General features: G+C 44.2%; 2 protein-coding genes across 2 annotated transcripts; one reads left to right on the top strand and one right to left on the bottom strand.

The window, feature by feature from the left end:
• Positions 1-821: 821 nt before the first annotated feature.
• On the bottom strand, positions 822-8,693 carry LOC128503890 (butyrophilin subfamily 1 member A1-like). The gene is made up of 8 exons (XM_053474084.1): positions 8,563-8,693; positions 3,583-3,930; positions 3,135-3,413; positions 2,553-2,669; positions 2,443-2,463; positions 2,330-2,350; positions 1,666-1,692; positions 822-1,513 (listed from the first exon to the last, which is right to left on the bottom strand). The coding sequence occupies exons 1-8, from the start codon at positions 8,585-8,587 to the stop codon at positions 822-824; spliced, it is 1,530 nt and encodes a 509-aa protein (XP_053330059.1). The 5' UTR covers positions 8,588-8,693.
• Positions 8,694-8,839: 146 nt separating this feature from the next.
• Positions 8,840-12,855, top strand: LOC128503888 (butyrophilin subfamily 1 member A1-like). The gene is made up of 8 exons (XM_053474083.1): positions 8,840-8,938; positions 9,403-9,753; positions 9,902-10,174; positions 10,727-10,843; positions 11,077-11,109; positions 11,663-11,713; positions 11,989-12,084; positions 12,263-12,855. The coding sequence occupies exons 1-8, from the start codon at positions 8,878-8,880 to the stop codon at positions 12,853-12,855; spliced, it is 1,575 nt and encodes a 524-aa protein (XP_053330058.1). The 5' UTR covers positions 8,840-8,877.
• Positions 12,856-16,258: the final 3,403 nt, after the last annotated feature.

The raw sequence follows: 16,258 nt of genomic DNA, 5'->3' as shown, positions 1-16,258 counted from the left end.
CATTTTGCAGCATCCCAGGAACCCCGTCTGGCCCTGAGAGAGATTTTCACTATTTTCCACCTAAGCACCACTTGTGAGATATTGCACCCCCCGCCAGTCACTGTACATGCGTGTAGTAGGGTAGCACAGCAGAACATGGGTGTGCAAAACAGCCCTCTCTGCAGGCACAGCGTCCATTGCTCCACACGCAATAGTGGATGGGGGCAGTATACCAAGGTGGGCGTCTGACCGTCTTCTATACCTACCCTTCCGGGGCACTTCAATGGGAGTCAAAATGTACAAAGACTTTCAAAATGACACATAACTTTTTATTGTAAACCAAACTTTTTTTTTGTCTTTTCATAATTTTTATTAATTTCACAAAAAAAAAATAATAATAGAACAATCAAAAAACAGAAAGAATAAAAAAATAATTAAAAAAAAACCTTACAAATACAAGATCCATGTAATATAATAGTCTGTTAAACATTAAATAGACCATACATTGAATTGGTGAATACATTTTATTGTAACCCAATAATTTAACCCTTTGTTCCTATATATATATATATATATATATATATTTATGTCCCTGTGCTCTGTGTTTATAATAAAATGTATCACAAAACCCAAAATGCATGCGCTGCGTGGCTTTCTTTGAATAGAGAAACGTTCTTTATATAATATTCAGCTCCACCTAGTGTTGTATTCTGGCATCTTCTGACCATGAATGGCAAGGAGTAGAAGACCTACATCTATTCCCTAGACAATATTTACCCATTTGTAGAACTTTTACAATAATGAGAGCCGGGATCATAGCTAAGATCCCAAATACTCCGATTTTACAGGACACCGCCGCCATTGAGGTTGTGTGTAGAACCAGGAGAAGAACAGGAAGAGGACTCCAAATGTAGAAGACATTCAGTGTCCTCTTTCTGTTGTTCTCCCGGTTCCTCGTTTCTCTTTTTTGTTTCTTCTTTCTCTCTTTCTTCTCCCTCAGTGGCTTTCCCTCGATTGGTCTCGATCAGCCTTATTTTCTCCCCTGTATTTCCCAGCCAGAAGAACGGACTGAGACTCTCCTGTCGAGTCACACTGAATTTAGCAATGCATTCCCAGGAGTGAACATCATAGAAGGATAACTCCCAGGGACCTTTGAGCTTTAAGTAGACCCCAACCATGTTCAGAGTACCTCTTTGAAAGTTAAGTGGCTTCTCCGGTGTATCTAACACTTTGTAGGTGTTAACAAAATTAGCAATACACCAAATATGCTCCTGGGGGCTGAATTGATATGCTCCTTGTCTTCGTATCTTTGGAGAGGCAACACCTACTGCCCATTCCGGCCCTGTCCCCACGTCTACCTCCCAGTAATGGCAGCCGGAGGAGAAGGAAGGGGTGCCGAGACAGCAGCGCTCAGTCTCAAAGCGGGCGTTATTGCTATCCGGTTCAACATCGGGAGGTTGATTAAAAAGGGTCATGCAGTCTTCGGACACAGAGAGGTTTGGTTGGGTGGTTTCTGGGGAAAAGCGGATGTTCTCTGAAACAAAAAGAGGGTACGGTAAGAGGGCCAAGAATGGACTGAGATAGAGACATCCTAACATGTCCTATCCTAACATTATCGGCCTCCTCTGGAAATAAAGTGCAGAAAGAGTGACTGGCAGAGCCCGGTTTTGTCTCTTGTATAAATACCTGGTTTCATGACGGCTTTTCTCCAATCTAAAATGAGTAAAAAGAACGTCATTAGCTTGAAACAATAGAAACGAGATATAGTTCCATCTAAGGGGTGCATTCACCAAACTCTCAGTTTTAGCAGACGAGTCGAATGATCCATGATCTGAAGGCAGCAGACCCAACTCAAGAAAGCCACCTGGAAGGAGTTGAGTCTCCATTGACTTAAAAGAGTAACTTCTAAAATGTTATTTGTGATATAGTCATTGGGTTAGTATGGGGGTAATGGTAGTGAATAAACTTCGTGCCCAGATGATATCAGGTTCTTATCCAGCGATCATCATGTTTGGAAAGAGCCTAAGACAAATCAGCATTGAGTGAGGTTTGATCAATACGATTATAGGTTCTATGGCAAATGCGCCAGCTTTTTGGGACCCCAGTGAAGAAAGGATAACAGAGAAATGGCGGGTTTGGGCCACCATGTGCAGTAAACTCTTCTTGGATTATGTAGTCCAAGAAGAGTTGAATGTACTTGGTAGCCCAAATTTGCCATTTTTTGTCGTCACAGGTGTCCCAAGTTAGAGACATCCCACCAGAATCTGAGGAGGAACAATAATTTGAAGGTCAACACAGCTTGCCCAAAGTTTCTGGATTAGATATGAAGTTGGTTCTTGCCAAGACATACCGATTTCAGCGGACAGACGACCTATAAAGGCAAGAGAGAGGAGACATGCTTGAGACATTTACGTCCAAAAGTCTTCTACTCGGTTATCATACACCATCAACACCATCACTCACCGACTTCCACCGTCAGTGCGTCTAAAAAAAGAGACAGCCAAAGCCATGGTTAGTAGGCATGTCGCACACCCATATCTTCCTACTTATCTCCCTTTCCCAACATCTCTCACCTTTCTCATTCTGAAGCCTCCGGATAACGTAAAACGCTCCAAACCCCCCCATTAAACAGACCAAAAAAACAAAGACGAAAGCGTAGAGCCATTTTGATTGTCGCGGGAACAAAGAGTCTGCGGAGAGACAGAAAAAGATGAGGTCGGGTATCATAAAACACCGCTAGAGTGATCCAAATCATTGAAATAAACAACATAACAACTGGCAGCCCCCATGTTATGCATTTGAAACCTAAGGTTACCTAAGTGTTACAGGCTTAAGTTCCCGAGATTAATAACCGAGGTCCCATGAGCACCAAGATCTGACTATTCATAATATGTGGACAATGATGCCACCAAATGACCCAAACTTAAGAGTTTAACTCAACAATGGAACTGTAGGAGGAGAAGTAACCAGCATTCGAGACATTCGTGACATACATGAGCAGGAGGCATTTAGGATAAGATGGAACCAGCCCTTAATGCAGCATTCCATCCATGACTGGATCCCTTAGTTCATCTCCGTTCTCTATTATGAAGGTATGTCAGTTGTCTATCCCATACCTTCATAATATGTAATCACCAAAGCATTGAGATACCAACCTGCGATACGTATATAGAAGCCGGTGTCATTTAATGTCATGGCGTTTCTCACCGCACAGTAAAGGTTACCCTCCAAGGAGTCTTTGAGAAGAATGCTGCTTTCCAGTCGAAAGTGGCCGTCCGTTTCTTTGGTAGATATCTCCGAACCGGGGGTGATTCTATTTCCATCTGTTCCTTCCCAGTATACTTCTGGTTCTGGGTACCATCCAGAGGTAGACAAGGAAAGCATCAGAGAGTTTCCTGCCACGGAGACGGTCAGGTTTGGAAGAGATCCCACACCTGCAAGAGATCGGTAAGAAAAAGAGAGAGTCTTTGAGCAAGACATGAGGAAAAGAGAGAAAACCGGAGGTTAGAATACAGGATTTAAGGAGACCAAAGCGAAAGACACTTGGTAACCAAGTCTTCTCACCACGTAGAGACCGGTTCTCCGCTGTTCTGAATTACAGACCTGTGACGTTGAGTTGCAGAATGGCCTCTTCGTATATCTGACTGCTTGTGTTCTCCACAAAGCAGTGATAGATCCCGGCGTCAGATAGGCGGATGTTACGCAGAGACAGTCCCAGGTCCCCAACCTCAGGACAACCTCGTAAGGATGCCCTCCCACGATATTCTGTAACTTGCTGCTCCTTTTCCTCCCGTCCATCCTTCAGTAGGACCACAACTGAGTGATATAAAGTCCTGAACCAACGCACCTCTAGTCCGAGAAGACTCAGAGGGGGTGAGAGAGTGCAGGGCAAAACGGCATCTGATCCCACTTCTGCCACCAATGCGCTTTGCGATTTCACCTGAAATTGACCTGTGAAGAAAGTGCGAGAAGGGCCGTTACTCACACATAAGGGCCGCCTGGGTGGTTTTGACATGCTGTCGCCCCCAGGAACATGAACTCAAGGCTCATTGGCCTTTTATGAAAGTATTACGTTAACATAATATATGTTTTTCTCAGCAAATCCTTTGTATTTCTTACTTGCTGATTATTTAGAATTATTTAGACCACATAACGGCGGGACCGAAACAACATGGAGGAACCCCAAGAGTTTAATAAAGTTGTATGAACTTTTTGTTTGCGGTCTTCCTTTTGTTATTCACTTGACTGTTGTGACGAGCTGTATATTTGTCCTCGGGGCTTGTTCCATTTTACTTTCCTTTCAACAAACCAGTATAAGCTCGTTCAAGCAGGGCTCTCCTCGTCCAGACTGTTAGATAAAGCGCCAGTTAGACCCTTATCCAATGTACTGCGCTGCAGAACACGGTGGCGATATATAATTCATTTAATAATAAGTTATATTATTATATATCAATATTAATTTAGTCATTTGGAACATGTCTGTAGCAATATTGTAGCATGGTTGTAAAAGAAAGTTAGAACGCGTTTATTAAATAACTTTACCACTCGTATAAGCATACCTGAGAGCGCTCGAGGTTTCACCCTGAGCTTCAGGATTTTCGCCCCCATCTAAGGGTCTCAGGGTGAAGGGGCAGATTCTTGGGGTCACATAGCCTGCACTCTTTCCTATTACCTCGCTGTGATCATATAAAAGACTGCCAACTGATGCTTTTGCCCCCTGTATGTTATGGTCGGTATCCCTGCTTGAACTCAGTTAAGTGGATCTTTAAATAATGGCAAGTCAAGGTTTCCGTGGGGGCCGCTATTAGAGTCTCATAGGCGGCTCATTGAGAAAGTTCCCAGGTTTGGATGTATAGGTTTACGAATTCCGAAGGTCCCTTTAGAGCGCTTGTCACTAATTTAGAGAGATGTTGAAATAGTATGGCATGCCGCGTGCCGATAGGCTGGGCGTACGGCGCATGCACGGGTTCCGGGATCGTAATTTCTCAGCCCATCGGCCTCTGCCGTGTTTCTCTTCGAAGGGACAGGTTGTTGCCACATCGGTATGAAGCTTGCATTAACAAAGAAACAGAATTTGATGTCAGAGTCGGCCCACCTGGTCTGCCCATTTAGCTATGAAACCTCTCGCCTTCTTTATTTGGTGCCAGGAGACATCGGTTACCAATCAACAATGCTCATGGTGGACGATGTTCTATGGACCTTCACAAACCTGTCCACGGACACCGGTGTCCTCGTACGGACACTTTGCCTATACATGCCAGGAAGCCCCCTAAAATGCATATGGAAATATTTTGTAAATGCATTCTTTAAAGCTGTAAAAATATGTTTAATGGAAGCTGCAGCTCCTGGGTTGCAGTGCATTGTCTCTTCTGTGTTCTGACGACTTGCGCTACCGATCGATTGCTTGAATCGGCCTATCTGTCCTTTGATATCAATGGGAGTGCCAGGGGAGTGCGTGGGCACAGGGGTCTCATCAGACCCCAGGCAGGGCCGGCCCAAGACTTAATGCCGCCTGGGGCGAAGTTTAAAATGCCTCCATTGTAGGCAGAAGGTGGACAATTGTTTAACACCATTCTTGGACCAAACCATTCCATGTGAACAACAACACCCCTCCCTGCCGGCTACGATGACAACAAATCAGAAATATGTATTGATAATTACTGGATATCCATTAATATGCAGATTTTTGGGGGGGTATTGCAAGCGTTAGTGTTTTGGAAATGACCCAACATCTGCCTGTCTACGAGGCCCAGGGCTTGTGTAACCCATGAGTGGCTCAGCTATTTCACGGAGGCCATTTCCAGTCCGTCCTGTTTGTCTACAATTTATATTACTGGTAAAAATAAACCAGAAATAAACTGTCTTGCGCCGTAACGATGACCAGGCTCTGGCGACGCCGGGTTAAGCCGGCAGAACCTGTTAGGCTTGGGTAAGGTTTGTGTACTTAGTGCGGTATGTGAGTTATGTTTGGTTGTAACACGGGTGTAAGAGGTAAGGGTCACGCGGTATTATTTCAAGGAGGTGAAATGTTTCCAATTGCAAAAGATCAAGGGCACAAACATGACCTTGAGAGTTCCACCAGAATGTTCTCGGCAACAATGTATCTCCCACTTTGCACTGCATTTAGCCACATGGAGGGCTTTATTCACTAAAGTGAGAGCTGATGGATTCAGCTCCTTGACTTTACTATACATTATGAAGGTCCAACCTCAGAGAGCTTCTACTGCAGGAAGAGCTTGGCTGGCCCTGTATAATGTATAGTTAAATCAGCGAAATGTCTTCAAAGTCCCTTCAACCATTGAATTATACATCACACAGGGCCAGCTCAGTCATTCACGCTGGAGAAACCCGCCAGTGTTGGCCCTTCATAATAATTAGTGATGTGAGCAGGGCCGGACTGGCCCACCAGTGGGCCGGCCAGTCCGTGGGGCCGACGGCCGGCAGACCAACATTTAAAACAGCAGCTAGCGGGATTGAAAGCGGCCGTTGTGCGGCAGCCTCCACCGGCGCCTAATGAAATTAAAGGGGCCGGCGTGCATGCACCGCGCCGCCCAATGGCCGTGCCTCAGCACTTCCTCCCACGACTTAAAAAGGGTTGGGACGAAGAGCTGAGGCGCGGTGCATGCATGCCGGCCCCTTTAATTTCATTAGGCGCCGGCCTCCACCCGCTGCCCCCACCAGACACCAGGGAGTCAGAAGCAGTAGCAAGTCTGGTGTGTGGGGGGGGTGTTATAACAGGGCAGAAGGCTTTTCTGGAGGCAGAGTGCCCCATGATATGCCCTTTATGCCACTCTGCCTCCAGAAATGCCTTTTAACCCTCTATATGCCACTCTGCCTCCAGAAATGCCTTTTAACCCTCTATATGCCACTCTGCCTCCAGAAATGCCTTTTAACCCCCTATATGCCACTCTGTGCCATGCTATGCCTTTTAACCCCCTGTATGCCAGAGTACCACATCTGGCCACAAGGGGCTTTTGGAAGAATGAGAGTCTGTAATAATAAGCATGCAGCCCCTGCGGCTTGTTTCACACACACACACACACACACACACACACACACACACACACACACACACATTAGCAAGATATACTAATCATCACGGCCAGGAATTCTAAACAAAATTCGCGGCCCCCTGCGGGATACAGTTATACCTCCCACATACTGCAGGGGGCAGCACTTTACCTGTTCTGGTCTTGCAACATGTGAAATGTACATACGTGCCCTGAAATATTTGTTCTCCCTTTTTTGGAAGAGTCGTTTTTTAAGTGAAGACATTTGTGCAACGAGGAAATTGCTGTTCTGTTTTTCTAATTTGCAAGAATTCTGAGAGTTACTGAGGAGGGGAAGTTCCTTTTTCCCTGCTTGTCTCCAGTTTACCCCCCACCTTGCTTTGACCTTTTGTGTTGCCAACTTTTTAGTTGTGTCTTTTTAGCCAGATGAAATGGTCAGTTAACACAATGGCGCAGCCTCCCCCAATATTCCAGGTGTTCCAGTCGGGCCACCTGTGTTGGGAGGTGTGGGGACGGGTGGGCGCCCTGGGAAGTAGGTAGTGTCAGAATGTGGCCACCTGCCTTAGAGGAAGAATCACTTTGTGGTGCTCAGTGAAACTCTTCTTCCCCAGGTCAGTTTCTTCTTTCTCTGGGCAGGGGAGCACAGTTTGGCCATGTGTTACGCCTCTTGTCTTAGGTGACCTTTTCTTTCTCTGTATTTCTAGGGGAGGTGCCGCTTCGTATAACAGACCCCGGGAGTGTATTGTTTGTTCTTTGTTTCTCGTGTTTCTACCTTGATTTTCTTCTTTTTTTCTGCCAACTGAATTAACCCTTTATCTCTCTGTCATAAAATATATTCCAAGATTATCTACCGAGGGCTGGATTTCCACGCGAGGGTCACAGAGTGGCAGCCTAGCTCGCCCAGGTGGTAGGGCCAGTACTGCAGAGTACAGGGAATTCAGAAGGATAAGAAACCCCCCACACACTAAATTTTACATATATGACCGTCTGCCCAGAGAAAGTGGAAGCTGTTCCCAGAGGCACAGGGAAAGCAGCACATCACTCGGAGACTCCGGGTCATACCCGGAGAGTGTATATTGTATACACATATATATAATATCTAAACATCTTCACTGTCAGCAATGTGGACCTCTGAGAACGCTCATAGATCCCGGATCTGCCATGAAATGTGGGGTATACAGCGATCTAACAGCGAATGCAGCGAGCCACCCCAACGTAGTTTGTTATTAACATCTTAAATACACAGACTATAGAAATTATTAAACACTTTAAGGAAGCTATTGAATAAACGAGGATATTCTGAGCCTTCACAAATTTTATGGATTTCCCTGTTACAAAAACAACAGAGGTCGGCTGAGTTGTCCATCGGTGGCATGATGGATGGATGGATGGATAGATAGACAGCTAGGGTTAAACACTTTACATTAAGAGAGGGAAAGCGAGACATGAAGATTTGGAGATACCTTCAACCAGGGCCAGAAATACCGTCCTTATAGTGACGTCAAATCAAGGCTACCCTTGCCAGGTGGTCCATAAATAGAGGGGATCTGGATACAACGGAGGAAAAAAGTACCTGAGACCGCTGCGGCCAGAGTCATTATCTGGAGACAGAGATGAGCCAGCATTCTCCCCGTTCTCAGAAGTGCCTCTCTTCTTGTTTCGCTTTTGTAGTTTTTGTTTCAGGAAATAGATTTTGATATTTTTTTTTTTAAATAAACGGGGCGTGGAGGTTTTGGAAAAGAGACGGTGGGGAGTGCAGAAAAGAAATACCAATGCACTAAAGGCACAGGAGCGACCTGAGAAAAAGGGGGGGACAAAAACTATCGAAGCAAGAGGAGAGGCATTCGAGGGACTGAGAAAGGGATCCTAGCGACGTTGAGTAACCAAGATGCAGAGACTGTTCGGAATACTGGTCTGTATCACCGTGGTTCTGCCGACGACTGCTGCAGGTAAACCCAATGACTCACTCAGATTAAGTATGCATTATGCAGGGCTTCTAAAGGGGGGGGGCTTCTAACGCAGACTTTGAATACCCAGCCCATGTGTAAATATGTATTGCCTCCATAGATCTCTCCTTTTTGTACAAGCCTCTTATTTTTCTATTAACAGCACAAACCATAACATTAGTATAAGCAGGGCAATAACTGCTTGATGTATTTATTCTGGTGTGGAAAGTGTTAAAGTAATTCAAAGGAACCGCGAAACACACCGGCAGTCCTACTTACTTTACAGAACCGCATTAGGGATTGTATGGTTTGAAGTTTTGCAACTTAACCCCTTAAGGACAATGGGCGGTCCCAAAACCCATTGAAAACAATGCATTTTGAGCCCGTACATGTATGGGCTTTGTCATTAAGGGGTTAAAAATGGTGAAGGTCAATCTCATGTTTGTGATCCTTCCTTTTTTTTTTAGTTGTGTTTCGGGTGCTGTCTCATGATACCTTGTTGGTGGCAGAAGTGGGATCAGATGTTGTCTTGCCATGTACCCTCTCGCCTCCGCTTAGCCCTGTTGGGCTGGAAGTGCGTTGGTTCCACAATCTCTATCACTCTGTGGTCTTCTTGATGAAAGACGGGAAAGAGGATAGGCAGCAACAAAGTGCCGAGTACCGTGGGAGAGCTTACCTGCAAGCCGGACCAGACGCAGGCAACCTGTCCCTTTCTCTGCGCAATGTCCGCCTCTCTGATGCTGGAAAATATCACTGCTTCGTGGAGAACACAAGCAGCTACTCTTATGAAGAAGCTGTCATGGAACTTAGGGTGGTTGGTCAGTTTAATAGTTTTTCTTTTACTAACAAATGATAATAACTCTCTCTACGTTATCAGAAATACACAATGATCGAGGTATGTGTATGGTCCGTAAGTTCTTCTTTGCTTTTTTTTCCTGTGGATCATTCGGAATTTGTTTACTACAGGGCTAGGTTCCGCACCTCTGGTGGAGGTCACACACCAAGACAGCTCTGTTCTGCTCTCCTGCTCCTCTGACGGTTGGTTCCCGAAACCCCAGATGCGTTGGGAGAAAGAAAGCCGCGATGTTGCTACAGAAGTCCAACACATGAACCGGAGCGATGGTCTTTTGAGTGTAAAGAGTAACATTCTCCTGAAAGATTCCTCTGAGGGTCTCGTTTACTGCGGAGTGAGACATTCCATCACCGGCCTCGAGAAGGGGGTCTACGTGAAGATCTCAGGTTTGGTTTTGAGATCTTTGGTGGTCTTTCATTGATGTGCTGTCAGAACGCATGATCTGTAAGGATACTGATGATAATTTAAACAGTTATGGAGCGTCTCAGAGAGTGTTGTACCATTACTCCATGGGTAGAAACTTAAAAGTATCTAGATTTTCAATAATCCACTAATCATGCGTAGTCAAAAGTAACATATGTAGCAAGATTCTGATGAATGAATGTTATTTTACCCATTAGGCCGCTGTTTCTGGCTACTTTCTTTAGACTTGTTCATGAGAGCGCTGGTACCTCTCAGGCTGGGCATAAAACACGCTATACAGCCCAGAATTTGAGAAAACCACATTTGGCTGACAACACACCCAGAGCTCACTATTCAGTCCTGTCCTTATTCGCTGAAAGGGATTAGAACATGCGCATTCTCATGGAACACTCATGAAATGATCTGCTCTAATGTCAATGCTGCTAAGAGACCTTTTTGCTGCTTTAGAGTTGATTGTATATGCAAATTCAAGTAGACAGTCAAAAACAATTGTTTTTCTTTTCCATGGAGCGCAGAAGATATGTTTCCCCGTCTCTCCTTCTGGGCAGTTTTGTTTCTCCTTCTGCTGGCCATTTTGATAGCCGGCTCCGGCACCGCGGCCTGGTATTTCTACACTTACCGCAAAGCCCAAGGTAAAGAGAGGACAGGAGTGCCTTGGACTAGCAGAAGACAGTAGGAGACCGCTTTGAGACAGAAGACAGAGACAAACTGAAGACTGTAGCGGTTACTATCGAAAGAGACAAGAGATAAAGGTCAGCGAGGTACTGAGAGGGACAGCAGAAGACAGCCATTACTGAAACTGACCAAAGTCTTATTTACTGACTGCTCATCCGCTCTCAATTCATTTTTTTTTTTGTATTTTCAGAGAGAAAGACCGCCGAATATGAAAAAAAACAGGGTACGTTTCTTTCCTCTGTAGCTTCTGTGATTCTGGTATTTTCATGCCATTACTTTTCTTGGCGCTGGGTAAATTCGTCCTTTCTTAGAAACACAGAATTTGGGGGCAGGAAGTTAAATGGTAGAAGAAAATGTTGAATGTAGGCCACACTCAGCCGCATCCTCCGGTTACCCAAACCCACCGCGGCTCTTCAGTTGAGGTGACAGGTGTTTCCAGCAACACAAATTTCCAGCCTGCGTATGAATGAACGGCTGTGTTATAAAGAGCCATTCGGCAGAAAAATAGAATGTTTGTGAAGATTGCTCCAAACTCAGCGTTAGAATTCATGATTATAAACATAAAAAAAACCCTTTGCACCATTGATATACCCACTAGGCCGCTGCCTATTACCCTGAGCAGTTAGGGGGCACCGCCATCACGTTCTTCTATATGTTTGCAAGCAAGTGCCTGAAGAAGAGATAAACGGGACGGGTCCTGGGGTGACGTAATCTTTTCTCTCTCTGTTTCTCAGGATTTTTTTTCTGATTATTATTTGTATTATTATTATTTGCAGAGCGCCTGATCCAAGAGATTGGTGAGTGTCCAAATACGCAGAATAAAACATAATAATAATAATAAAAAAGAGCATGGAAAATGTCTCGGACGGCGACAGTTTGGGTAATCCTAGATGAGACAACAGTAGGAAGACGAAGAAAATGATTACGGGGGCTACTTCGCGCATCTAGAACTTGCTGCTGTGCGTCAAACGGTGAACCAGATCAAAGACGCTCTCGCAACTCTCCTTAAAGTCTTATTTTTACCGCTATTCACCCCATCGCGCATGTTGGAAGACATAATTTATTGTACACCGTACCACCTCTTTCATCCATCAATAACTGACTGTAGTAATGAATATATTCAGTATTATTTATTTTTTCCCCCACTATTTTACTCTTTTTCTCTTTCCAGAATGGAGAAAGATTTCTGCTATAAAAGGTACGAGTAGAAAAAAAATATATAGAAACCTGGATTATAGTTAAATTCTCGATCTACCTTAACTCTACGTTACTCAAGTTTATTTTGATCACATCTCCTAGTCTTTCATTCCAGAATGACCCATCTTTTTTTTATTTTTATCATATAACCCCCGTTTCTTTTCCTGTCCTTCTCCCAGAACCTATTCTGTTTAACTCAGAAAGCGCGTTTCCTGGACTGCTCGTTTCTCCGGACTGCCGCTGCATTTCGCCCACGGGAAATCTACAAACGGAGTTAAATGACGAGCGGTTCGACACAGAGCCGTGCGTCCTCGGGATACCGCTGTTCGACTCTGGCGTTCATTACTGGGAGACGGAGATTCGAGAGCAGGGAAGCAAGTTCTGGTCTGTGGGGGTAGCAAAACAGTCTGTGAGACGGACCGGCGGACTGCGGGAATCACCTGAAGCCGGAATCTGGGCGATGAGGTCATCTGAAGATGGATTTTATCTCCTTAAAGACGTTGCTGAAAAAATCCATCCCTCAGAGACGCCGCGTATTTTGGGAACTTATCTAAACTTCGAGGGCGGAGAAGTCGCGTTTTATAATGCGGAAACGTTTGAGTGTCTCTGTCGCTTCCGCGAGAACTTTGCCGAGCCGGTGTGTGCCTTTTATTACGTGGGCTCGGGAATCACATTTTTGTTGAATCCAGAAGAACCGGCAATCCCATTTATAGCCCAACAACAGCTGCAAGGTTTTCATGAACCAGACTTGGTCAACGAGGACGTTTTATAGAGTAAAACATTCTGAGAACGGAGTGTTGATGTTTACCAGAATTTGCCAATTCATGCTGTTCAGAAATGGTGTATTTTAAGCAACTACTTCCTGCTGCTTCTCACCTTCCTCAAACAAGGTCATGCACTTTTAAGAGGCTCTAACATCTTAATTTGAATATGTACTGTTCCAAGCAGTTTACGAGCTCACTGGTTCTAAGCAATTTAATAGCTCACTGGTTTTGTAAGCCCCCCTATATCACGAAACCAACAAAGGGGTGCTGGGACAGCCAGGGATGAAATGTATGTAATAAACCCACAGGATTACCCCGTACGGGACAGTATATCGGAGGATTTATTGTGTCTTTAACCCCTTCAGGACCGGGATTTTGATACTAACGTGTCGCTAAAGGACCAGAGCCGTTTTTGTGTTTTTGCCATGTCTTTCTTCAACTGTAATTTCTCTCTTATCAATTGGTGCACCCACACAAATCATATATTGTTTTTTTCAGCACAAGTAGGGCTTTCATTTGAAACCATATTAAGCTGGGTAGTACATTGTTTTGTTTGAAATAAACTGGAAAAAGTGGGGAAAAAATGAAAAAAAAGCATTTTTTTACAGTTTTGTATACATACAAATTGTACACACATTGAACCAATGGGAAAAAATTATCCCAAATATATTCATTAAGTTGTCCTGATTTGGAAACCACCCAACATGGCCAGGATTTTTATCTATTTTGACCAGTATAGGGCAAATATTGCAAGGCATGCATCACGTTTTTGAAATGTAATTTTTTGCAAATTTGGCATGGTAGTCTAATAACTGCAATAGTTGTCACAGATACTGATTATCCCCCCAAAATTATATGTTTATGAACAGTAGATAAGTCAAGGTGTACAACTAGGGTCATTTTGACACTTTTCAAATAGGGATTTTATCGCCAATTGCTGCCAAATTTTGAGGTATTTTTATATTTTTTTGGTTTTTTTTGCATATGTTGAAATGTTGCTTTAGATTTTATATTATATTTTGTATAGAATATGTGCAACTGCAGAACAAAACACCAAATTGTGTTCACCAACATCCCCCGGTTCCAACAAGGCCTCACATGCATGGTTCATGCATTTTTTGAGGAAGCTATGAGGGCAAAACTGGAACATGCGCATTTTCCTTTTCAAATTTGGAATTTTCAGAAATTGGTTTGCTGAGCCCATATCCCATTTGGGACATTTTGGAAGCCCCCCACTGTAAATTACCCCATAAAAGTATATATTTATGAACAGTAGACGAGTCAAGGTGTTCAACTAGGGTAGTTTTGACAGTTTTCAGCCAGCCATTTCTTCACTGATGTCTGCCAAACTTCACAGGGAAATTATTTGATTGCATTTTTAACGCATACATTTCAATGTTGCACTGAATTTCTTGCACACCATAAGTGCAACAGTGGAAGAAAACACCACATTTTGTTCACCAAGATCCCCTGATTCCAACAAGGCCTCACATGCATGGTTCATGCATTTTTTGAGGAAGCTATGAGGGCAAAACTGGAACATGTGCATTTACATTTTTTAAAATATTTTTTTTTATCAGATTACTTGTAAGTGACAGGTTTAGGCCGCTGACATCAATCAGGGAGACCGATCAATAATCAGCGACTTAAAATGTCACCGACAAGTGATCAGGTAATAATTATGATTTTTTCATTTATTAATAATTTGTGTTTTTTCATAATTAACCTAGATGACCCCTCTCTCTTTGTAGAGCAGGGTCATCCATGGGCTGCCATAATGATCCGATCACTCCTATTGGCCAGGAGCGATCTGATCAGCCCAGCCCAGCATTTGACCTGGAAGCACCCTGGACTTTCAGGTCAGTGCTGTTATTTTTTTTTATTATTATTATTTTATTAATTATTTATTTATTTTTTAATTTTTTTTATTTTTCTTTATTATTATTATTTTTTTAATTTTTTTTAACTCTTTCAATGCTGATGCTCCATTGAAGCACAGCATTGACTGATATTTAGTCCCCACAAGCTTGTGGGGACTAATATTAACCCCTGCAATGCTGCGATGGGGGGTCATACACAATCGCAGCATTGAAGGGGTTAATTGAGGAAGAGGGGGGGTAGGGGTTAACTGAGCAAGGGAGGGGGTGGGGGGGCTGGTCTCCACACTCATGTGGAGACCAAAGAACCCTGTCTCCCTGTCCCTGAAGCTGCCTCTGGCAGCTGGGACACAATCTCCAATAGACTGGAGATTGTAGGGGAGGAGTCTCTCTGATCAGTCCTACAGGGCTGATCAGAGGACTTCTGGGGGGTCGTTTTTGCTGTTGCTGGTCTGCCTGGGCTTCCAGGCAGACCACCAGCAGCAGAGCCCCCTACAAAACGGCAATTAACCCCTTCAATGCCGCGATCGCGGCATTGAATGCCGCGATTGCGGCATTGAAGGGGTTAACGCTGCACTGACGCTCTCATGGAGCGATCAGGCAGCAGGGGGGTGTTGGATCAGGTCCCCACACTTGTGTGGGGACCCATTCAACACCCCCCCCCCTTCCCTGAAGCTGCCTGTGGCAGCTGAAACCGCGATTGCAGATTTTTCTGCAATCGCTGTTTCTGCCTACAAAATCACTCCGTGGGAGTGATCGTAGGCTTGGGGGCGGGTTTAGACAGGCTGTGCTGTCTGCCCAGGAGTCCTGGGCAGACGGCAGCAGCAGCGCCTCCACGATCACCGCGATTGTGGTGATGTGGGGGCGTTTTTTGGAGGAGACGTACCTGGTACGTCCCGGTCTACCGGTGACTGTTAACCAGGAAGTACCAGGTACGTCCCGGTACGGAAGGGGTTAAACCCACTCTATGTTTACGTTCTGGGACATACAAACGCTAACATACGTTAAGGTTGACCTGTCATTTTTTCCAGTTCAGGACACTAAATAATAGATGAATATTTGCAAAAAACAAATGAAAATCCCACGTTATATGTATATCAAGGGACGAGTCCACTAGATTGTAAGCTCTTTGGCCTCCTCACCTGTTGTTTGTTAGTCAAATTGTTATGTTATATACTACTTGTTATGTCCTGTCTACCCATTGTACAGCGCTACTGAATATGATGGTGCTATATATATATATATATATATATAATAATAATTAAGCCTTTTAGTACCAACTGTATGTGTGATATGTGGTTGGTAACCAGGCATGTATCTCATACATATACCCTCGTTTAATGATTGCAGTGTAGTGGGACCGGCGCTTGCCTCTGAGTGCCGGAAAGCACACGGGGTTCAGTTATGTGTACTAAGCAATTCTTGTGCATTCCGTTACTTTCTATGGTGACCGCACAAACTTTTCAATTTGTGATGAATCTCTCATTGTAGGTTTTGCATATTTTGTACGTATTTTGTTTGGTTGTGGGGTTTT

This window comes from Spea bombifrons, chromosome 8 (genome assembly GCF_027358695.1).
Source record: "Spea bombifrons isolate aSpeBom1 chromosome 8, aSpeBom1.2.pri, whole genome shotgun sequence".
Taxonomy (NCBI): Eukaryota; Metazoa; Chordata; class Amphibia; order Anura; family Pelobatidae; genus Spea; species Spea bombifrons.
The sequence above is the reverse complement of the archived record's forward strand: the minus strand, read 5'-3'. Positions and strand labels throughout refer to the sequence as shown.